Here is a 23,172-nt window from a genome sequence, read left to right as displayed (position 1 = left end):
TCTCTGTGCTGATAATAATAGTAACCTGCATCAGGGCTGTCGTGGGGATTAAACTGAGATGCAATCATGTAAAGCACTTAGAACAATGCCTGGCACACGTGAGCATCAGTAAGCGGTGACGATTATTATTATTATCACTTAATGTCTCTTTTTCTTTCATCTCTCTTAACTGTCGCCCTCTCCCTGTCCTCTCATCTTTCTCTCCCTTCATTTCTTTCCTCGACGGCCGGCCGTCTTACCCTTTGCTCCCTCCATTTCTTCCCGTCTCTCTCCTCCATCTCTCCCCCTACCCTTATGTCTCTCCTCCTCTCTTCCTATATCTTGACCTCTGCCTCTTTCTCACCCCTGCCCTTGCCCCCTAAATCCCTGTCCTCCCCCACTGCCCCCTTGTCACATTCCAGACTCTCCGACGACTCCCAGTCCTCACTCCTCTCCAAGCCTGTCAGCAGCCTGTTTCAGAACTGGCCCAAACCACCTCTGCCGCCGCTCCCCACCGGAACAGGGGTCTCCCCTACAGCCGCTGCGGCCCCAGGGGCCACCTCACCCTCAGCCTCCTCCTCCTCCACGTCCACCCGCCACCTCCAGGGCGTGGAGTTCGAGATGCGGCCCCCTCTGCTCCGCCGGGCCCCGAGCCCCTCGCTGCTGCCCGCCTCGGAGCACAAGGTCAGCCCTGCGCCCAGGCCCTCGTCCCTGCCCATCCTGCCTTCCGGACCCCTCTACCCAGGCCTCTTTGACATCCGTGGCTCCCCAACTGGAGGGGCAGGAGGCTCGGCTGACCCCTTCGCCCCAGTCTTTGTGCCGCCACACCCGGGGATATCCGGGGGGCTCGGGGGAGCCTTGTCAGGGGCCTCGCGCTCCCTCTCACCGACCCGCCTGCTCTCGCTGCCCCCGGACAAGCCGTTTGGCGCTAAACCTCTGGGGTTCTGGACCAAGTTCGACGTGGCTGATTGGCTGGAGTGGCTGGGTTTGGCGGAGCACCGAGCCCAGTTCCTGGACCACGAGATCGATGGCTCCCACCTGCCCGCCTTGACCAAGGAGGACTACGTCGATCTAGGTGTGACCAGGGTGGGCCACCGCATGAACATCGACCGGGCTCTCAAATTCTTCCTGGAGAGGTGATGGCTGGCCTGGACGGACCAGCCCCGTCCACAGAACTCTTGAGCCTGCTGGCCTCTTGACCTCTGACCCCTGACTGTCATTCTCTCCCCGGGCCAGGGACTCTGTTCAAACTGCGCCCTGCCCTCATCTCCCAAGGCCAGAGGTCACCAGGTGGCCCAATCCAGGCCGGACATTTGCACCTCACTGAAGGGGGGCAGCTGACACAAGAGTGTGTGTGTGTGAAGCGGGGAGCGGAGGGGGGATAGGAGAAATTACAGAGGGGAATTGAGAAGGAGGGAAGGGCCTATTCTGGGGGGAGGGGATAGACAGAGCCATAGAGGGTCAGCCCTGAGCCCGAATGGATGGGGACTGTCCCCCAGGCCGCAGGGGAAGGGGGTGCCCTCGGATTCCACCACCTGCCACCCCTCTAACAACCCTTCCCACTCTCTCCAGGCCCCTCAGCTCTTCCCCCTTCCCCTCTCCCCAGCACACACAGCTGCCCCCCTCAGCCTCTTGCACGCTCCGTTGCACGCCTGCTCACCTCTCTCCCCTCCCATCCCCGGGCTGCAATTTTGCACAAATTTGCCCTCTCGCTGTCTTGCACATTCTGCCTTTGCTTCTGGCTGGCGAGGCCCGCTCAAATACACTCTGCTCTCCTCGCACACGCTGCATTTCCTTTCTCACGCTCCATGCCTCCTTCTCTGCTTCTTGCTGCTTACACACTTTTCCCCTACCAGGGCCCTCCTTTACACACTCCATTTCACATCTCCTCCTCCCCGCTCGCTCTGGACCCTTGTTGCAGACACACTTGGGACACATTTTCCCTCCCCCTCACAGACTCCATGCACATCATTCATTCTCTGGAGTGCCCTGCTCTTTGCTCAGCCCTTGCACACTTGCTATCTTATGCACCCCTCCTGACACACTCTTACCTCCATTTTCTTACGTTGAAGCACTTTCCCTTATTCTTAAAAACCCCAGATTCTTCCACTCCCCAACTCTCCCCTCTCACCATGACACTCCTAGCCCCCCACCCCCCGCCTTCCCTCTTGCCCCTTTTGCACCGTCACTTTTGGTCACACCTTTTGCACACTTGCCTCCCAGAAAGTGTTTCTCTCACAAATGCTCATTCTCTTCTTCTTTGCCAGGCTCCCACTCCCTTGCCCCTTTCTGTTTGAAATCTTTGCCCTTCTGCATTTTTTATTCTTTTGTGAACCCTCTTGCACACTTGCTTTTGCACACGCACCCCCCCCCAGCATTTTCAGTGCTCTCCGGAAGCCTTGTTTCTCCCCTTTAATAATGTTCTTGCACACCATGACATGGCTGCACACCGCATCTTGTCTTTTCTACGTGGATGAGAGCTCTACCACTTCTTTCCTTTTGCACACTCATCTCATTCCATGCACTCTTGGGCTGTAACTGTCATTTCTTTTCCTGACACGCTTATTTTTTATTCCTGTTGACAAGCAGCTCTTGCGGCCATTCTCATTCGGATTCTCTTACCTCCTTAAGCTCTTTCTCTTCCTGGTGAGAGAAGACCCTATGCACACTGGCTTCCTGCTCACCATGCTTCCACACTCGAGCCTCTCCCTGCCTCCAGCCCTCACCCTTCCTCACATCCTCCCTCTTCTGTCTTTCCTGGGCCATCTGTCCATCCCTTTTGCACGAAGATTGCCCTCTCCTAACCTGTCCACTCCAAGAAGCTCCCTCTCCCTCCAGCATGGCTGTTCCTTCCCGCACGCTTCCTCTCTCCGCTTATTCCCGGGGCTTGGGAATGTTAAGCCACCCCTCCCCCTGAAAAGCCCCCTCCCCTGCTGTGGGTAAAGGGGGGAGGGCGTTGCCCTCAGGTCCCCCCCCATGTTCAGCTGCCAAAGAAGGGAGCTCCCCCTCCTTCCCCAAGCCCATTCCCCCTCTGCTGCCCCCTACCCCCGAGAGGGGGGGGCGCTCCGTCCATGAGGGGAGGGGGCTGCAAGCCCCCTCCCCTCACCATGTCAGGGATCTGCGGGGAACCTCGTGGGAGGGTCGTGGGAGGGGGGAGGGGTGGTGAGGAGAGGGGCAGAGGCCGCGCTGGACCCCTACCCGCCCCCTCCCCCTTGTCGGATGCCCCCAGTCCGCAGGGGGCCTGCGCGGCGCCCGTCTATCAAGGGCTTGTTCATTCTGGATGGGTGCCGCGGGGTTGGGGAGGGTGTAGGGGGTGGGGGGGGGAGGAGAGGTCGGGGTGGGGAGTGGGGAGGGACCGAATGCTGGGACAGCGCGGGGTGGAGAGGAGAGAAAAAGCAAAAAGAGGAACAATAACAAAAGAAGAAAATATAAAAAACAGAAAAAAAAACACACAAAACCCCTAGAACACACAAAAAAATCCAGAAAAAAAACCTGAAATAAAAGCCCGAGAATTGTCTTCCAAGGGGGGTGGGAGGGGAAGAGGAGGGGGGCGGATGAGGACGTCTGATTCTCGCTGAGACAGGGCTCGGCACGCGTTGAAAGCCCCGGTGCCCAGGTCTTCCCTTTCGCGGGCCTCAGTTCATCCCTCAAGGGATTGGGACCCAGGCGTCCACGTACAGGGACTGGAGGAAGATTAGGGACGCGGGATTATAACATGGGGGTTCATTCCTACCCCCCATCACCTCCCTTCCCCTGACTCCCCACCAAGATTTTGCAGAGAGAAATGGCTTTTGTACCAGGTCATTCTTTATAATTAAACTCACAGTATCCACCCCCTCGAGCCGGCCCCGCCTCCTTCCTGGGAAGGCAACGCCCCCTGTCCTCCGGGGCTCCGGGTGGGTGGCCCCAGCCCGCGGGGCGGTGCGCAAGCGCTGCCGGGGCCGGCCCGGGCGTCAGGCCTCCTCGTTCGGCTCCGCCCCCAGGGCCTGGAGCATGCGCCGCCGGACCAGGGAGCGGCGCAGGTGCAGGCGGTAGTCGCCCAGCAGGAGGTCGTCGTGGCGCACGATCTGGTGCGCAAGCCCGCGGGGACTGAGCCCGGAGCGCAGCAAGCGCGAGCGCGTCTGGAAGTCCGTGACCGCGATGAGCCACCTGTAAGGGGGGTGGGGACGGAAAAGGAACTCGCAGGTCGTTTCAGCCCTGGCTTTGATCTTCGAAGAGTCCCTGCCTGGTCCCTGGAGTCGTTTACAGGCCCTGGTCCAGCGGACCGTCGCTCCGTCCCTAAACTCCCCTCCAGCCCTGCCCTCTCGCCTGGGTCGCTCTAGGCTCCTTACGCTCTCTTAGCCTGGTTCTGCGTCCTAATCACTGTCTGTCGAGGCTCCATCTCAAACCGCCCAAAGGCCCGACCCTCCACTGGCGACTGCAGGCACTCTACCCTAGGCACTCCAGGCCTGTCCCCACCCTATCACCCCTGGCCCCACACCTACTATGTGCTCAGTCTCTTCCACCCCCTCACAGCTGCCTTTCCAGGCTCAGACCCCTATCCCGGTCACTACTGGGTCACTCAAACTCGGGCCCCTACTCACTCGAGATCCCTCCTTCTCTCTGATCTCACCGGACCTTACCTCCAACCGCGCTCACTCTTGGCCCCGCCCCTCAGTGGCTCTGCACCAATCTCGCTCTTATCTAGTCCCTCCTGGCCCCGCCCCCCCACGCTGTCACTCCACTGTCGCCCCGCCTCACAACGCCCTTACACCAACCACGCTCTTATCTAGTGGCTCCGGGGCCCGCCCCTCAGCACCCTTACACCAACCACGCTCTTATCTAGTCGCTCCGGGCCCCGCCCCTTCATGCTTTCACTCTTGGCCACGTCCCTCAGCGCTCTAAAACCAACCACGCTCTTACCCGGTCGCCCCGGGCCCCGCCCCTCCCGCTCGCTCCAGGCCCCGCCCCCGCCGCCTACTCACCGGTTCCGGCGCCCAGCAGTCCCACAGATGACGTTCATGTTCTCAAAGCGGATGCTGCTCACGCGCCCGCTCTCCATGGCCCCCGGTAACTGGGCCTCCAGGGCTTGCAGCACCTCCAGGTGGGTAAAATCCTCCTCGGGCTGCGGGTGTCGGAGAGAGAACCTCAGCCCGTGACCTCCTGGTTCATTTTGGGTTCAGAAGTCACCACCCTAGACCCCACCTGCAGAACCTGCCACAGAGTTCCAGGTGGCATTTGAGGGGCAAGGATCGCTCTTAATCCCAGGGTACTGTCGCTATTGTCAAAGGAGACGACAGATTATCTCTCAGATGGGAAAGCATCTACTATCACTCTAGGTCATTCTCCAAAAAAATCAATTCTCACCAGGCCAATTTGCCCCAAAGTCAATGAACAGTTGGCCGAATGATTCACCAACTTAGCCAACTTTACGAATCTACCAAAAACTTTCCCAGCAATTTGCAATGGATGCGACTGAAAGTTCTTGAGAATTTCTGCCAGGATTTAAGTTACACACCTTTCCTTTTATATTCGTATTAGCATTTTAAGAATGTTCAGTAGTCAAAAGATAAGGGTCATAGGGGTTTTGATGTCTTGTCAATCTATTTAACATTCAGAAACATGGACTGATCACTAAACACAGTTGCATCACGTGATTACCATGTCAAGGGTGATAACAGTTGTCATAGCACATAAAATTGCTGAGGAACTAAAATGAAATGAAAATTTTCACGATTTCACTGAAAAATGATGTCACTTCCAGAAAGTCATTCCTTGACTGGGGTGAGAGGGGAGGCTGGAGAGTCCCTTGCTCAAAGCCACAAAGAAGTGGAGTGATGGGGTGGAGACTGATCCCTAAAACGAGGACAGCAATCCCTGTATGCAGGGTGGAGAGTTACACGGATTAGCTGAGAGGGTACCTTGGAGGCCTGTGCCTGGCACACAGTAAGCACCTATTGACATCAGCTCTTCTCAGTCAATTATTGAGTGCCTGGGACTCTGATATATAACTCTTCTGATTGAAGGCAGGGAGGACCAGTTTACTGAATCTGTCAAAAACATGACCTCTTTCTTTCCCTCCCTTCCTTCCTTCCTTCCTTTTCTTTCCTTTCCTTTCCCTCCCTTCCTTCCTTCCTTCCTTCTTTCTTTCTTTCTTCCTTCCTTTTTTTTTGACAGAGTCTCACTCTGTCACCCAGGCTGGAGTGCAGTGGCATGATCTCGGCTCACTGCAACCTCCACCTCCCAAATTCAAGCGATTCTCCTGCCTCAGCCTCCCCAGTAGCTGGGATTCCAGCCACCTGCCACCACGCCTGCCTAATGTTTGTATTTTTAATAGAGACGGGGTTTCACCATGTTAGCCAGGCTAGTCTCAAACTCCTGACCTCAAGTGATCCACCCACCTCGGCCTCCCAAAGTGCTGGGATTACAGGCGTGAGCCACCGCACCCGACACACATGGGCTTTTTCTTGAGTTTTTGTTATATTTGTAAACTTTACAGAAGTGGATTAGTAGGATTCCTTTTGTCCTCCCTCCCTGCCCCCCTCAGCCTCCCCTTTCTTTGCCCATTGGTCTCCCCTCTGACATGAGCAGTAGATTTCATGACTGACCCTTTGACAAATTCACAATCAGTTTTCAGCAAACTGTCCTGGTGGCAAGCCCACAGCTTATAAGCCAAGAGCCTGAATTTAAACTCTGGCCACACTGCTTCTTAGCCTGTGCCCTTCCCATCACCCCACCAAAACTGTGCAGAAAATAAGGGCACAGGTCCACTCACCAAGGTCTCCATGCAGAGGCAGAGGGGCTGGGCAGCTGGTGGTGTGGGGAACTTCCGGATGCACGGGAGTTCTCGGTCCAGTGCCTCGTACTCTGCAATGACCTGCCGCAGGTACTGCTTTCTAGGGAGAGAGCGAACAGGCAGGGACCTCTGAAGTCAGGGTTCGCTGCCATCACATTTGGGGAGGCAGAAGATAGAGGTCATGGGGGCCAGGGACAACTCACGAGGATTTGATGGGCCTGCCCAGGCTCCGAGCCTGCATCTCCTCTGGGGTCTCCAGGTCCATAAGGAGGGCTCCTGAGGACAGAGAACCCAGTGTCAGCTGCCCTGAGCCCTCCTCAGCCATGATTCTGCTTAAATGGCCATCACCAATTGCTTGCCCATGCCACACCCAGAATAGCTTGTATGCCAGATATTGAGTTACTGTCTCTTAGCTCCAAACTCCACACCACGACACCGGCTCTGTGATGCCTGGGTTGAGACTCTACTAACCACATTTCTTCTTCAACAGCTGGGTTCCTATTAGGCTCTGCCTGACAGGGGCACCAGTGGGAGCCTGCAAGGCAGGAGGAAGCAGGAGGAACTTGCTCCTTTTTGCTTCCTCTTCTAGTCACCCCAGGCTTACTTCTTCACTGTGGCAGCATCACTTCAGTAACAACACTTGAATCCAGTTTTCAGGTTTTTTTTTTTTTTTGAGACAGAGTCTTGTTCTGTTGCCCAGGTTGGAGTACAGTGGCACAATCTCGGCTCACTGCAAGCTCTGCCTCCCGGGTTCACGCCATTCTCCTGCCTCAGCCTCCCGAGTAGCTGGGACTACAGGCACCCGCCACCACGCCCAGCTAATTTTTGTATTTTTAGTAGAGACGGGGTTTCACTGTGTTAGCCAGGATGATCTCAGTCTCATGACCTTGTGATCCTCCTGCCTCATCCTCCCAAAATGCTGGGATTACAGGCATAAGCCACTGTGCCCAGCCCAGTTTTCAGTTTTTCCAACACTCTCAGAATCAGTCTCCTGATTGGAATTTCACAGATAACAGTTCTCAAATATGGACCCTTTTTGACCACCCCACCATCAGCTAACTGGTCTCTCTCTTATGGCCAAGTGCTAGTTGTTCCATGCACTCCATTTTCCCCTTCCCCTACAATCCTAGAGTTTTACCCAGCACATGGCTTCCCAGCTAGAGACAACAGTTCCCAGACTCCCTTGCAGCTAAGTGTGGCCATGTGACCATGCTCTCACCAATGAAGTGTTAGCTGGAGTGAGAGGTGTAACTTTGGAGTCATTTGCTTAAAAGATTACCACTTTTCTTGGACTCTGCCCTCTCTCTTGGACTGGAATGTGGATTAGCAATAACCCAGCTTCCACCATATTCAGATATGGCAAGCAACAATATGGGAGGAACTCTTATCTCTAAATCTTCTCACCAAGCCAAGATGTCCCACCAACCCTGCCTTCCATTACACAAGAGAGAAATACAATTCTGGTTCTTGACCAGCTGAGGCAGGTAACATAGCAACACCCTATCTCTACAAAAAAAAATTTTTAATTATCTGGGCATGATGTTGTGTGCCTGCAGTCTCAGCTACTGAGGAGGCTAGGGTGGGAGGATTGCTTGAGGCCAGGAGTTAGAGGTTGCAGTGAGCCATGATTGTACCAGTGCACTTCAGCCTGGGTGACAGAGAAAGGGAGAAAGAGAGACAGAAAGAGAAGGAAGGAAGGGAGGGAGGGAGGGAGGGACGGAGCCTGGTGCAGTGGCTCACTCCTGTAGTCCCAGCACTTTGGGAGGCTGAAGCGGGCAGATCACGAGGTCAGGAGTTCGAGACCAACCTGGCCAATATGATGAAATCCCATCTCTACTAAAAATACAAAAAAGCCGGGTGTGTTGGTGTGTGCCTGTAGTCCCAGCTACTCGGGAGGCTGAGGCAGAAGAATCACTTGAACCCAGGAGGCGGAGGTTGCAGTGAGCCAAGATTGCGCCACTGCACTCCAGCCTGGGCGACAGAGTGAGACTCCATCTCAAAAACAAAAAGAGAAGGAGAGAAAGAAAAGAGAGAGACGGAGGGAGGGAAGAAGGAGAAAGAGAGGAAAGGAGCAAGGGAGAAAAGAAAAGAAATACACTTCTGTCTTCTTTATGATGTTGTGTTTTGGGGTGTCTTTGTTATAGCTGCTGAAAGGGAGGGAAGCAGACCCTGACAGCCAGGCCCTGGTGCTCTCCTGCCAAACATAAAACATTTCCCGTAACACCAACATCAAGCAAGGCCACTCTGTGACCGTGATGGACTGAGACAAAAACAAGACCACCCCTGAATCATGTCTCAACACAACAAACATGAACATTGTCCAAACCACAAAAATGACCAAAATCCCCCCCTCCCAGCTCAGAGCTGACGGCTGCTTTTTCATTAACCCCAGCGTTAGCTCCATCTACCCCTCCTGGTTCCCAATGAGATGAAGATTCCCAGTCACGGGCTTGCCTGTGCTTTCCACCAGTCTCCCATCCAGAGCAAAGCCCCACCCCTGTGAACCCTCCCCAAAGTCACCTGACACAGCCCGGCTCTAACAATAAGTCCTTGCTAACACCCTTCTACTGAGACAACGTGTGTGTGTGTGTGTGTGTGTGTGTGTGTGTGTGTGTGTGTGTGTGTGTGCTGTCTCTCATTACAGTAAGTCAACACATTCAACTTGGTTTAACTATAGTCAGTGGTGTGCTGGTATATGTTTCACAACGGGCTCTCCTGCACACTCTCACACACACACATGCGGTAGACACTTACTCCAGGGCCCACCCCCAGACCTGCTGGATTCAAATCTACATTTTCACGGGATCCCCTTCCAGAAATACCTACCCTCGTTATTTTCTTCCAGTCATACCGGCCTCCCTCCATCCCTCAAACACAGCCATCCCCTCCTCAAATCTGTCCACTTAACAATATAACTATGTGCTTACTGTCCCTTTTATATGCCAAACACTTTAAAAAATACTTTCCACTGTGGCCGGGCACAGTAGCTCACGCCTGTAATCCCAGCACTTTGGGATGCCAAAGTGGGCAGATTGACTGAGCTCAGGAGTTCGAGACCAGCCTGGCCAACATGGTGAGATCCCGTCTCTACTAAAAATACAAAAAATTAGGCGGGCATGGTAGCGCGCACCTGTAGTCTCAGGTACTCTGGAGGCTGAGGCAGGAGAATTGCTTGAACCCTGGAGGCAGAGATTGCAGTGAGCCGGGATCGTGCCAAAGCAAGACTCTAGTGCCAAAATAAAACAAAATAGAATAGAATAAAATACTTTCCATTGCATCCTCACAATAACCTTCTGAGGTAGTGTTGTTTAACACATGATGAAACAGAAGCACAGAGAGGTTAAGTGACTTGCCCAAAGTCACACAGCACAAAATGATAGAATAAGGATAAAAATGTAAGCATCTGGATCCAGTGTGCGTGTTCTCACTCTCCCCAGGTGCCTTCCTCTCACCTCACTCTCACCTGGTCTCCTAACTCCTCTCGCTCTCCAGTTACCCCAGCAAGGCAGGATTTTGACATGTAGACCTGACCCTATGGCCCCTTCCTCAAAACCCTCCCAGGACTTTTCATTGTCTGTGGGATGAATAAAGTCCAAAGTCCTTCCAGTGACCATAAGACGACACGTGATCAGACCGTGCTAGTGTCTTAAACCTGATCAAGCACAATCATCCTTTTCACCTGCTGCAGTCCAAAAACGCTGTTTTTCTGCGACTTGGACTCTCTGACCCCTCCTGCTGCAGGATCTTGGCCAATGCTGTAACTCTGCGTGGATCTCTCTTCCCCCTCATTTGACTAATCAAGTCTCCCTGAGGGTCCACTGATGCCATTCCTCATAGCACAGTATGTTTGTACTCATAGTATTGCAATTTTACCTTTATTTCTATGATTCCCTAATTACACTCTGTCTTCCCTATGTCTTCTGAGCAATGTAAGGGCAGGGACTTGTGTTTTCGTCCCCAGCATCTAGCAAAGTGCCAGGCTTATAGTTGTCCTTAGTATTTATTGAATAAAGCCTGAAATGTGTGCACTTTGTTTGGGCCCTAATTTAAACAAGCCAACTATAAAAAAAATACAATTTTGAGATAATTAGGGAAATTTAAATATGTACTAGGTATGAGATGATATTCAAAAATAATTATAGGCCGGGCATGGTGGTTCACACCTATCATCCCGGCACTTTGGGAGGCTGAGGCAGGAGGATCGCTTGAGCCCAGGATTTTGAGGCTGCAGTGAGCTACAATGATGTCAATTCATGCCAGCCTAGGTTACAAAGTGAGTCCCTGTCTCAACACAATAAATTAATTTAAAAAAATAGCCTTGTACAAGCGTTAAATGAATCAAAAAGTAACTCTAGCAGCATCAAAGATGCATGTGAAAAAATGTGAATACAATAGTTTCTCATGAAATATGACATTAGAAATAAGAACTATTTCTAGTTACAACAGTGATTTTAATATATGTAAATGTATTTAATACATTTAAATGTATATGTGTAATTAAATTAAGCATAAACTTAAAAATAAGTACTTATTGAAAAATTGAGGAAATGCAACCATTTCAAGCTTTTTTTTTTTTTTTTTTTTTTTTCCTTTGGTGACAGAGTCTCACTGTGTTGCCCAGGCTGGAGGGTCATGGTGCAATCATAGCTCACTGCAGCCAGGAACTCCTGGGCTTAAGGGATCTTCCTGTCTCAGCCTCCCAAGTAGCTGGTTAAATTTTTTTAACAGGCATCTCAGAGGGCCCCTGTGTGCCTTGGAGGATGCTGGGGACCAAGAGATGAATGAGACACACCTCTGCCCTTTCAGAACTCTCAGATAAAGGGCAATGTGTGTTTCAATGAAAGTGTTGCAAGGTGGAGGGAAAGCCCAGTCTCCTGGTCTAGGGGCAATCAGGGAAGGCTCTCTAGAGGAGGTGTCCACAGTGAGACCTAAAGAATAAGAAGGTATTTACCAAATAAAGAGGTGACAGAGAGAAGGATGTTTCACATGAAGGGCCTAGCATGGGCCAACGTTTTTGAGCAAAAGAGAGTCACCTGCAAGAACTTCCCAGAACTCCCTTGAGCCCCAAGACTAAAGAGTGCTTATTGCCATTGGAGGCTATGAATGATCTGTGAGATGGCGTGTTTCACGTCTCCTCTCCCAGCATGAGAACAAGCCAGGCCGTTTCATCCGTTAGGCACTACAGGCAAAATGCTTGGGACCCAGGGGCTTTCTAATGGCCTATGCTGAAGTTTGCAACCTGATCAACTAAAAAATGTGATTGGTTCCACAACGCTGCAAAGAAAACAGCAAAATCGAAATGAACCAAACGTCGATCAACAAAACTAGCCAACTGGTCGACTCAACTCCACTTGACTTTTCTGGAGCTACATATAAATTACATGTCACATGGGTGCCTCAGTCTAGGCTAGAGATGGTGCATTGTGGGGTCTCCAAAAGAAAGATGCCTTCAAAAGCACTAAAAGAGACCTAAAGGCAGAGAAACAACGTCTGTTTTGCCATCAGGGCATTTGTTCGGCCTCGAAGGCTGAGGTGGGAGGATCACTTGAGCCAGGAGCTCAAGGCTGCAGTGAGTTTTGTTTTTGGGTGTTTGTGTTTGTTTGTTTTTTTTGTTTTTTGAGACAGAGTCTCCCTCCATCACCCAGGCTGGAGTGCAGTGGCACAATCTTGGCTCGCTGCAGCCTCTGCCTCCTGGGTTCAAGCGATTCTCCTGCCTCAGCCTCCCTAGTAGGTGGGATTACAGGCACCCAGCACCACACCTGGCTAATTTTTGTATTTTTAGAGATGGGGTTTCACCATGTTGGCCAGGCTGGCCTCGAACTCCTGACCTCAGGTGATCCACTCACCTCGGCCTCCAAAGTGCTGGGATTATAGGCGTGAGCCACCACACCCAGTCCTGAGTTTGGTTTTCTATTACCTGCAGTTACATGCATCCTCACTGAGATACTACTCCATAAATGTTGAATGAGTGTAACTGCATGAGCTGTGCTACAGCACAGAGTGCTAGCAGGAAGTGCTGGGCTAGGAGCCTGAAGTTGTCAGCAGGGGTCAGACCACACAGGGCCTCAAAAGCCAGGCTGGAGCTTTGGGTCTCTGTCCTAGAGGTGACGGGAAGCTAGGAAGTGTTATGAGCAAGGGACAGCCAGGATCACTGCAGGAAGTCAGAGAGACCTCTCTGGAGCCATGGAGGGATAGGTAGGAGGAGAGAAACTGGGGACCAGGGAGGAGGTGAGGAGAGGGTCCACATGGAAGAGGATGAGACCTGGGACAGGGCTGCGGGGACAGAGAGGAAGGAATGGGGAAGGGAGAGTCAGAGGGCAGGAAGATAGGGCCTGATGGGCTGTGGGAGGGAATTGTGGGAGGTGGAAGGATGGCACCAGTGACTGGGTTGGCGGTGGGGCCATTTGAAAATGGAAACCAGGAAGGAGGAGAGCAGCTTTGGGGGAAGATGCTGAGCTCAGGGTGGGAGACAAGACAGTGAGGTTACCTAGGAGAAGAATAGCCTCAGAGGTGTTGCTTAGGCCCCAGAGGCTCATGGGAAATGTAGTTCTGAGTCCAGGGCATTGGCCAAGGAACTGCAGAGGCTCATGGGAAATGTAGTTTGAGGTCCAAGGGGGCCGCTCTCCAGGAATCTGGTGAATCCAGGAATGTTAGGGATGGCTTTCACTTTGGAGTGCCAGTGACTCGCTTAAGGCCACACTGTGAGCCCGGGCTACTACGCACTGCCTGGATGGAGGAAGTCCACCCCTTCCCCAAAGACACAGCTCAGTACCTGCCTTCCTGTGCATGGTGGGGCTGCCCATGGCAGGCGAGCACACGGGCTCCACCTCTGGCTGCATCCTGGGAAGGTGGGTGAGGGATGTCTCAGGAAGGTGGCAAGAGAGGCTCTGACTGGGCCACCCACCCCAGCTCCTTCTCCCCACCGCTGCCTCCTCTACCTCCTCTTTGAAGCCCCGGGGTAGAATTACAGAGGAACTGGAAGGCTGAGACCATGTGGAGATCTGGGTTCCCCTGACCTCAGGGACTCCCTGTGTGCCCCAATCCCTTCTTTCCCATTTCCCTGTTTTCCCTCCTATCTCTCTCTGTCTCCTAGAGTCCCTTTCCCCACCCCTCTCTCTCCACCTCCCTTCCTCATTCTCTCCCCATCTCTCTGCCCCCCTGCCTCCTCCCCTCTGTCCCCACGTCTCCACCACTCTTTTGCTTGATTTCTCTGCCCTCCTCCTCCCTCCTTCTCTCCGGGGCTCCATCTCTTCAGTCTCCATCAGTTTCCCCGGCATCTCCCCAGGCCCCCGTCCCCCCTTGTCTTCATCGTTTTCTGCCTCTCCCTAACCCCGTCACCCTCTCTCTGTCTTCCCACCTCTCACCAGTCTCCTTGCCCCATCTCTATCCTCTCCTAGCTGCCTCCACTGCCCCCTTGAGCCCCACTCCCCTCTGTCATCCCCTTTCTGTTCCCACTTGCCCTCTGCTCATCCCTGCCCCAGCCAGGAACTGGTTAGAAACAGGCGAGATTCCAACGAAACTGGGTTCTCTAGGGGGGAGGGGATGGTGGGCAGGGGGCCTGGTTGCCATGGTGCCTCCAGAGGGAGGGGGAGGGGCGGGGGCCTGGATTCCTGGGTCTGAGGGAGGAGGGCCTGGGGTCTGGACTCCTGGGTCCGATGGAGGAGGGCCTGGGGTCTGGACTTCTGGGTCTGAGGGAGGAGAGGATGGGGGCCTGGACTTCTGGGTCTGGGGTCTCATGGGGCCTCTCATGCTAGAGAGAAGGGGTCTAGCCGTGTAGGTGCCTGTTCAGCATCCCTTTCTCTGGGTCTGCAGAGCTCTCTGCAGGAATTGTGGGAGAGGAAGCTGGACCTTCGCTTATTTGTTTTGTCTGTCCTTGCAGTCTTTGTCTCTGTTACTTGTATCTCTTTCTCTTCCTCTCTCTCCACATCCAGATGGTCTCTGGACTATCTGTTGTTCCTGCTTACTAAGTATTCGTTCTAGGTGATGGCACCTTGATTTCCTCAGTGATTTGTTCAGTGGCGAGCTTAAGAATCAATCTAGGCTACAAAGTCAACCTTTGGACTTTTGCTGGACCTGTTAGAAAATAGGGTTTTTCCCCTGTGGTTTTGGGGCTGGTCAGAGCCAGGATTGGAGCTCTCGGGGCTACCACATCACCATGCAGGGAGATAACTTGCCTGAGAGCAAAGACAACAAGAGGGAAGCATAGCCCAAAGATACAGACAGTTGGATTCCTGGAGATGATTGGAACACCTGGATCCAGCAATGCCTGAAGCCCTCATCCACCCAATAAAGTTCCTTTTATGCTTAGGTCAATTTGATTTGCGTTTCCGTTATTAGCAATTAAAACAGTCCAGATTGAAATAGTCTTACTCAGTTCTGGGGGCCCTGACCCCCTCCTGGCATCTTCACATCTGTTTCTCTCCCATCAAGCTGTCTTCCATTTCCAGCTGGCAATTTTATCTCAGCGGGATGGAGGACATGATTGCCTTGACCACAGGCACACCTGACCCTCACAGCCTATCTGTCTCCAAGTTCTATTCCTTTTGCCTTTCACCTCTCTCTGCTCCTTCCTCTCCTCTCTACTCCCATAGCTCTAGCAGCCACTCTGACCTCGTCCTCTCCTGCTGGGACCCTTGCCCCAGCCTCCTTTTTTGTTTGTTTGTTTTTGAGACAGGGTCTCACTGTGTCCCCCAGGCTGGAGTGCAGCGGTATGATAACAGCCTTGACCTCCCAGGCTCAAGCAATCCTCCCACCTCAGTCTCCTGAGTAATGGGGACCACAGGCCCACACCACTACGCCCAGCTATTTCTTTTTTTTAAGATGGAGTCTCACCGTGTTGCCCAAGCTGGTCTCAAACTCTGGGGCTCAAGCAATCCTCCCACCTCAGCCTCCCAAAGTGCTGGGATTACAGGTGTGAGCCACCACACCTGGCCCAGCCTCCTGGCCACCCCATCCTCCATTCTCTCGCCCTCATTCCTCTCCCCACAAGTGAGGCTCCAGAGGGGTCTTTCTGTGCCCGGAACTGATCTGCCCCTGCCCTGCTCACAGCCCTCCCAGGGCTCCCCAGTGCCTTAGACAAACTTTCAGCCCCTCACCTGGACTGAAAGAGCTGCATGATCTAACCTCACCTCCCTCTCCCAACCTCACCCCTCCAAACATTCTCCACCTACCCTTTATTAATTATTTTATATAAATAATCCCTCCCGCAGCCAGGCACGGTGGCTCACACCTGTAATCCCAGCAGTTTGGGAGGCCGAGACAGGTGGATCACGAGGTCAGGAGATCGAGACCATCCTGGCTAACACGGTGAAACCCCGTCTCTACTGAAAATACAAAAAATTAGCCGGGTGTGGTGGCGGGCACCTGTAGTCCCAGCTACTTGGGAGGCTGAGGCAGGAGAATGGCGTGAACCTGGGAAGCGGAGCTTGCAGTGAGCCGGGATCGCACCACTGCACTCCAGCCTGGGCGACAGAGCAAGACTCTGTCTCAAACAAAATAATAAATAAATAAATAAATAAATAATCCCTCCCACACATCCCACCTTATTTCTGTCTCCACTCTTTCCATACGCTGTGTCTTCTGCCTGGAATGCTCTTCCAACCTTTCCCCATGTCCCCAAATGCCCTCATCTTTTAATAAGAAGCTCAAGTGCCCTCTCCTCCAGGAAGCCCTCTCTGACTCATCCTCCTACCAGTTGTGTTTTCTGTCTCCTCCCTCCGCCTGTTTTTTTATCTGCTCCTTCTCCAGACCTCTGAACACTGCCCCCCTCCCCATCTGTCTTGCTCAGAAATTTGTTTCCTGACTCATCTCTGGCTCTCCGGCATCACGCCACAAGGGCCAGGCTTCTGGGAAGTTCAGGACACATGAGTTGAATGAATACATGATTATTTCCCTCTATTTCTGTGACCCACACTCAGTAGCCCCCTAACCCCATCTGCCCTGTGCCTCCTGATCTTCACGAGTCAACATAAGTTGAAGAAGAGAACATGGGCTCTGGCATCAAACAGACCAGCACCAAATGCTGCTCCCAGGCTGTGCAATGTCAGGCAAATGTCTTCCCCTCTCTGAGCCTCGTCTTCCTTATCTCTTGCCTTCCTCAATGCTACCTTCAAGGGCTGTTGGTGCTTAAATGAAGCAAGGTACAGCAGCACCCCCAAATCGGAGCCAGGCACCAAGGAGGCACCCAAAAGGAGGTAATTTCCTTTCCAGTCCTCTGACTCTGCATCTAGCTTTGGCTGGATGTCATTGTCTCTCCTCTGCATCTCTCTCTGCTCCTCTGTGTCTCTCTTCTTCCCTCTGGGATTTGGGATTCTATGTCTCCATTGTCTGTGCCTCCATTGCTCTCTGTATCTTTATCTTTCTTCCCTTCTCTCTACCTGTCTCTGGAACCCTACCTCATCTCTCTCTGTGTGTCTGCATTTGATTTTTGTGGGGGTTTGGGTTTCGTGGGGGGTTTTTTTGAGACAGGGGCCCAGGCTGGAATGCAGTGGTACGATCATAGCTCACTGCAGCATCAATCTTCTAGGCTCAAGTGATCTTCCCGCCTCAGCCTTCCAAGTAGGCGGGACTACAGGCGCACACACCACGCCTGGCTAATTTTTGTATTTTTTTGGTAAAGCTGAAATTTCACCATGTTGTCCAGGTTGGTCTTGAACTCTTGAGCTCAAGCTATCTGCCTGCCTCAGCCTCCCAAAGTGCTGGGACTATAGTGTGTGTCTGAATTTGAATTCCTGTATCACAGATTTCTGTATTCCTGTATCTCTGTCTCTCACTGTCTGCATCTCTGTAGATTTCTGTATGTCTCTGTATCTCCATCTTTCTCTCCCTGTCTTTCTCTCTGTACATCTGTCTCTGTCTCCATCACTCTATTTCCCCATCTCTGTTTCTGTGTCTCCATCTCTCTTTCCTTCCCTTTCTCTCTCTGTCTCTGTCTCTGCCTCCATGACTTTGCCTATTTCCCCATCTCTCTGCTTCTCTGTGTCTCCACCTCTCTATCGCCTTGCCTGTCTCTCTGCCTTACTCCGACCGACTTCCCTCTGCCACTCAATCCATCTCTCTGGGCCATCCCTGTCCCACTTCCTGGCCTGGTGCCCAGTCTAAAACACACATTCCTGAATCAGCGTTTTCCTCCAATTCCAGAAATACTGTCAGCGCTGCAGTGGTGGCAGGGATGGCCATAGCCCTGGCCAAAGGGTGTGTCTCCCCACCTCCCCATTCTCAGTGTTTGCTCTCTCCAGGAGGAGCACCAGGAGAACAAGTGAATCTGTGTTTACACACATGTGTGCATGCCTCTGAGTGTATCTGCATCTACCTCCAGGCACATTTGTGTGTGAATCTGTAGGTATTTGTGAAAACTCATTCAATCAGTCACCCATCCATCCATCCCTTCATCTATTTCTCCAACATCCACCCATCCATCCTCTATCTAACTCTTCATCTATCTATCCAATCATCCAATCATCCATCCCTGCACCTAGCCATCCACTCATCCCTCCCTTCATCTATTTCTCCAAAATCCATCCGTCCTTTATCTAATTCTCCATCTACCCATCCAATCATCCATCCATCCACCCAACCCTCCACTCATCCATCCCTTTATTTATTTCTGCAGCATCCATCCATCCATCCTATCATCCACTCATCCATCCATTCCTTCATCTATTTCTCCAACATCCATCCATCCATCCACAAATCCATCCATCTTCTATCCATTCAACCACTGACTCATTCATCCCTTCATCTATTTCTGCAGCTTCCATCCATCCCATCCAACTATCCACTCATCCACTCATCCATCCCTTCATCTATTCCTCCAACATCCATCCATCTATCCACCAATCTATCCTCTATCCATCCAGCCATTCACTCATCCATCCCTTCATCTATTTCTGCAGTATCCATCTATCCATCCCCACTCTAACTCTTCATCTATCCATCCAATCATCCATGTATGCACCCAACCATCCACTCTTTCATCTATCCATTCCTTCATCTATTCCTCCAACATCCATCTTATCCATCCAGCCATTCACTCATCCACCTATCCGTCCATCCTTTCATCTATCCTTCCAGCATCTATCCAGTCATGCACCCATCCATCAATACATCATAGATTCATACATTCCTCCACTTATCCATTCACATGTTCATTCATTCATTCAACCAACCAATAAGTACTGAGTGCCTACCATGCACCAGGTACTGTGCCAGGCAGCTGGGACACAGCTATGAACAAAACAAAGTGCTACTCCTATGGAGCTTGTGTGCTTGACAGCCCTCAAGGTGCCAAACTCCCTCCTGCCCCCAGGTCTTACATGAGCTGTTCCTTCTCCCTGGAGCATTTCCCCTCCCCTCCCTCATCTTCACCACCTGGCTTATGCCTACTCATTCTTCTGAGCTCAGCTGAAAAGTCACTTGCTCAGGAACTTCCCTGACCTCTCTCAAACACACAGCACAATGGATGTTCCTTCCTAGCATTGATCCTAGTATGAGGATCCTAGTATGTGTAGTTATTTGATTATTTTCTGTCTCTTCCACTAGACCATGAGCTCTTCCAACCCTGGAATTTTAGTCTATTTTGTTCCCAGATGAATCCCTGCTGTCTAAAAAAAAAAATGCCTGGCACACATTAGATGCTCAGAAAGTATTTCTCAAATGACTGCATGAATCGAGTTGAATGAATATGGAAGATTCTTTCTCTGTCTGCTGGCTCCCTGTCCGGTGTTCTTTATATTGTTCTATACTCCTAGCAGCAGTAGCATGCAAGTCCTCAAATGGGTCCTAGATGCAAACAGTATGGTGGCTAAAGACAAGGGCTCTGGATTCAGATCCACTCCGTTTTTTGTTTTTTCTTTTTGTGTTTTGAGACAAGGTCTCACTCTGACATCCAGGCTGGAGTGCAGTGGCACGATCATGGCTCACTGCACTCCAGCCTGGATGTAAACGCACATCCATCTGGGGGGATGCAAGAAGGCACAAGGACGGGACTCTGGGCAGCCTCCATTTCCCCACAGCCTCGACTTCTGGGGCTCAAGCAATCCTCCCACCTCAGCCTCCCCCCAAGCAGGTGGGACTACAGGTGTGTGCCACCATGCCTGGCTAAATTTTGTATTTTTTGTAGAGATGAGGTCTCACTATGTTGTCCAGGCAAGTCTCAACTCCTGAGCTCAAAGGATCCTCTCGCCTTTGGCCTCCCAAAGTGCTGGGATTACAGGTGTGAGCCACCACACCTGGTCCACACCCACACAGTTTTTAATCTCCACTCACACTTTCCAGATGTGTGATCTTGGGCAGAGCGCTTCCCTTGCTGAGCCTCAATTTCCTCACTTGTCAAGTCCAGATAAAGTTTAAATGAGCAAATGCATTTAATTTTTATTTATGACAACACTAAACACTAGCCATTTTTCCTAAGCACCTTCCATGAATTTAATTTAACCCTCAAAATAACCCAATGAGATACAATGTGATTTTTTCTTTCTTTCTTTTTTTTGAGACAGAGTTTCACTCTTGTTGCCCAGGCTGGAGTGCAATGGCATGATCTTGGCTCACTGCAGCCTCTGCCTCCTGGGTTCAAGTGATTCTCCTGCTTCAGCCTCCCAAGTAGCTGAGATTACAGGCATGTGCCACCACGCCCGGCTAATTTTTGTATTTTTAGTAGAGACAGGGTTTCTCCATGTTGGTCAGGCTGGTCTCAAACTCCCGACCTCAGGTGATCTGCCAGCCTCGGCCTCCCAAAGTGCTGGGATTACAGGCATGAGCCACTGCACCCAGCCAGAGTATGATTTTTTAAAGTATTATTATCTGCACTTACAGAGAGGGAAACTGAGGCATGGAGAATATAAGTAACCCCTCCAAGGTTGCATAGAGAGGGGAGCAGAGCTGGGATTTGAATCCCAGTGCTCTGCCCCCAAAGTCACACAGAAAACCAGTGCACTACGGCTGCCTCTCAATGCCTGGGCAGCCTCGGAATCCGAGCGTCTCTTTGGAAACGTGTCATGGCAGCGTGGCAAGCCCATCTGTGTGCCCATCTCTGAGTGTGTGCATCACTGCGTGTCTCTCCCTGTGGAACAGGGCTACCTGTGGACCCTGGGCAGGCCCAGCAGGGTTCAAGGGTTGGGCTGTGAGAGTTGGCATGGGGACCTGCACTCGTGGTCTGTAGGTTTACACCCGCACATGCTTCCCTGGATGTAAACACACATCCATCTGGGGGGATGCAAGAAGCCACAAGGAAGAGACTCGGCAAACCTGGGAGACATTTCTGGGGGTTCTGTGGTAGTATAATGGCTGCAAAATGTACACATAGGCAGCAATAGGGGTAGGGTGTAATCTAATTAGAGGGAGGGCCCAGGATGCTTGCTTAAAGTTGTATTTGCAGAAGCAGCAAGCAATTTTTACTTTTATTTACTTACTTATTTTGACATTTTTATTTCTTGCTCTAAATATTTATTTATTTATTCATATTTATGTTTATTTTTGAGACAGGGTCTCACTCTGTCGCCCAGGCTGGAGCCCAGTGGCACAATCTTGGCTCACTGACTGCAACCTCCACCTTCTGGGTTCAAGTGATCCTTCTGCCTCAGCCCCCCAAGTAGCTAGGACTACAGGCATGCATCACCACACCCAGCTAATTTTTGTATTTTTTGTAGAGACAGGGTTTTGCCATGTTGCCCAGGCTGGTCTTGAACTCCTGAGCTCAAGTGATCCGCCCACTTGGCCTCCCAAAGTGCTAGGATTACAGGCATGAGCCACCGCACCTGGCTATTTATTCTTGAGATGGGGTCTTGCTTTGTTGCCCAGGCTGGATGGAGTGCAGTGGTGCAATCATAGCTCACTGCAGCCTCAAAATCCTGGGCTAGGCCAGGCGCGGTGGCTCACGTCTGTAATCCCAGCACTTTGGGAGGCCGAGGCAGGTGGATCACAAGGTCAGGAGATCGAGACCACAGTGAAACCCCGTCTTTACTAAAAATACAAAAAAAATTAGCCGGGCATGGTGGCAGGCGCCTGTAGTCCCAGCTACTCAGGAGGCTGAGGCAGGAGAATGGAGTGAACCCGGGAGGCGGAGCTTTCAGTGAGCCCAGATCGCGCCGCTACACTCCAGCCTGGGCGACAGAGCAAGACTCTGTCTCACAAAAAAAAAGAAAAAAAGAAAAAATAATTCTTGGGCTCCAGCAATCCTCCCACCTCAGCCTCCTGCGTAGGTGGGACTACAGGCGCACGCCACCACACCCACTAGTTTGTTTTGTTTTGGTTTTTTGGTTTTTTTGTTTTGTAGAGATGGAGTCTCCTACGTTGTCCAGGATAGTCTCAAACTCCTGGCTTCAAGTGATCCTCCCACTTCGGCCTCCCAAAGTGTTGGGATTTACAGGTGTCAGCCCAGCCTTTGATTTTTACCTAGAGGTTGTATTTATTTGGATGTCACTGATTGAGAGCACTGAGGGGGCCTCCGAGCCACCTCTCCAGGCTATGTAGATCTAGATCAAGCTTGTCCAACCCATGGCCTGAGGCCCGCATGCAGCACAGGACAGCTTTGAATGCGGCACAACACAAATTTGTAAACTTTCTTAAAACATGAGATTTTTTTTGTGATTTTTTTTTTCTCATCAGCTATTGTTACTGTTAGTGTATTTTATGTGTAGCCCAAGACAACAATGCAGTCCAGGGAAGCCAAAAGATTGGACACCCCTGATCTAGACCTTACCCAAGGGATTTAACCTCCATGGGCCTCAGTTGTCTCCTCTGTGAAATGGGAATGTCATAATTGCACCCAAGTGAAAATTAAATGAGAAAACGCTTTCAAAGCACTTAGCACTTCACCACTTATAGGAAATGACAATTGCCATTAACTGCTATTAATATACCAGAAACTGTTACTCACTGCTTTTGAGAAATATTCATTAAGTACCTAGTTGGTACCAATGTTTTGTCTACACTGACCGGTTTTTCAAACCGTGGATCCCTTAGGAAATAAGTTTATGGTGTGTATTTTGCTGATGAGGAAACGGGGCCTCAGAGCAAGAGGCGCACACAGGCAGGAGTTGGCCCAGGTGGGATTCAAACCCAGGTCCCTGCTAGTACCTCTATCCTGGCTGTGGCACTGTACCTTTGAGTCTCAGCTTCCGCTCCTACCACCGGCCTTCAGAGCGGCTCAGGTTGGAGGGCCTGAAGTCCTGGGTTCCTGGGAAGAGGGGCCTGGGGTCCCCGGACTTCTACCTCTGTGAGATAGCGGGGCGGAGAACTGGGCCCCCGGACCCTGGAGAAGCAGCACGTCGTGATCCTAGATCTCTGGGTCCCCAGTGTGGAAACCCACTGGGTCTCTGCTGCCTTAGTCCCGGGCAATCTCCCTGCTTCCTTGCTGAGGCCAAGTGATTTCGGCTTTCTTGCCGCGGGTTCGGAGTGGGGGAAGGAGGGGGTGCAGGGGG

At 51.8% G+C, this 23,172-nt stretch overlaps 2 protein-coding genes across 8 annotated transcripts in view; one reads left to right on the top strand and one right to left on the bottom strand.

Moving 5' to 3' along the window:
• SHANK1 (SH3 and multiple ankyrin repeat domains 1) overlaps window positions 1-3,820 on the top strand; it is a 61,443-nt gene extending 57,623 nt beyond the window's left edge. For 3 of the 4 annotated variants that reach the window (XM_034944351.3, XM_034944348.3, XM_034944350.3), the window contains one exon: window positions 402-3,820. In XM_034944351.3, the coding sequence (XP_034800242.2) occupies window positions 402-1,119 (718 nt within the window). In that variant the 3' untranslated portion in view covers window positions 1,120-3,820. The remainder of the gene's footprint in view (window positions 1-401) is intronic. The other variant, XM_055103376.2, reaches the window with a different exon arrangement.
• C20H19orf81 (chromosome 20 C19orf81 homolog) lies at window positions 3,765-23,143 on the bottom strand. Of its 4 annotated transcripts, XM_034944365.3 has the most exons (5): window positions 22,854-23,143; window positions 6,958-7,030; window positions 6,734-6,854; window positions 4,944-5,083; window positions 3,765-4,128 (listed from the first exon to the last, which is right to left on the bottom strand). In XM_034944365.3, exons 2-5 carry the CDS (start codon window positions 7,017-7,019, stop codon window positions 3,933-3,935), a joined length of 519 nt encoding a protein of 172 aa, XP_034800256.1. In that variant the 5' UTR covers window positions 7,020-7,030; window positions 22,854-23,143; the 3' UTR covers window positions 3,765-3,932. The 4 variants fall into 4 exon arrangements, 2 of the variants coding, with proteins under 2 accessions (XP_034800256.1, XP_054959355.1); XM_055103380.2 differs by lacking the exon at window positions 22,854-23,143 and having other exon boundaries at window positions 6,958-7,955; XR_008622055.2 differs by lacking the exons at window positions 4,944-5,083; window positions 6,734-6,854; window positions 6,958-7,030; window positions 22,854-23,143 and adding an exon at window positions 4,563-4,933 and having other exon boundaries at window positions 3,988-4,128.
• Between the last annotated feature and the right edge of the window lie 29 nt (window positions 23,144-23,172).

This window comes from Pan paniscus, chromosome 20 (genome assembly GCF_029289425.2).
Source record: "Pan paniscus chromosome 20, NHGRI_mPanPan1-v2.0_pri, whole genome shotgun sequence".
Lineage (NCBI taxonomy): Eukaryota > Metazoa > Chordata > Mammalia > Primates > Hominidae > Pan > Pan paniscus.
Note: the sequence above shows the minus strand (reverse complement) of the source record. Positions and strands in the feature narration are given on the sequence as shown.

Bases quoted from the DNA above. Each gene is read 5' to 3' on its own strand.
- C20H19orf81 (XM_055103380.2), bottom strand. From the start codon at position 7,079: ATGGCTGAGGAGGGCTCAGGGCAGCTGACACTGGGTTCTCTGTCCTCA. The intron at 6,855-6,957 runs GTGAGTTGTCCC...CTCTCTCCCTAG, and splicing joins GGCAGGCCCATCAAATCCTC to AAAGCAGTACCTGCGGCAGG. The intron at 5,084-6,733 runs GTGAGTGGACCT...CGACACCCGCAG, and splicing joins GCCTCTGCATGGAGACCTTG to CCCGAGGAGGATTTTACCCA.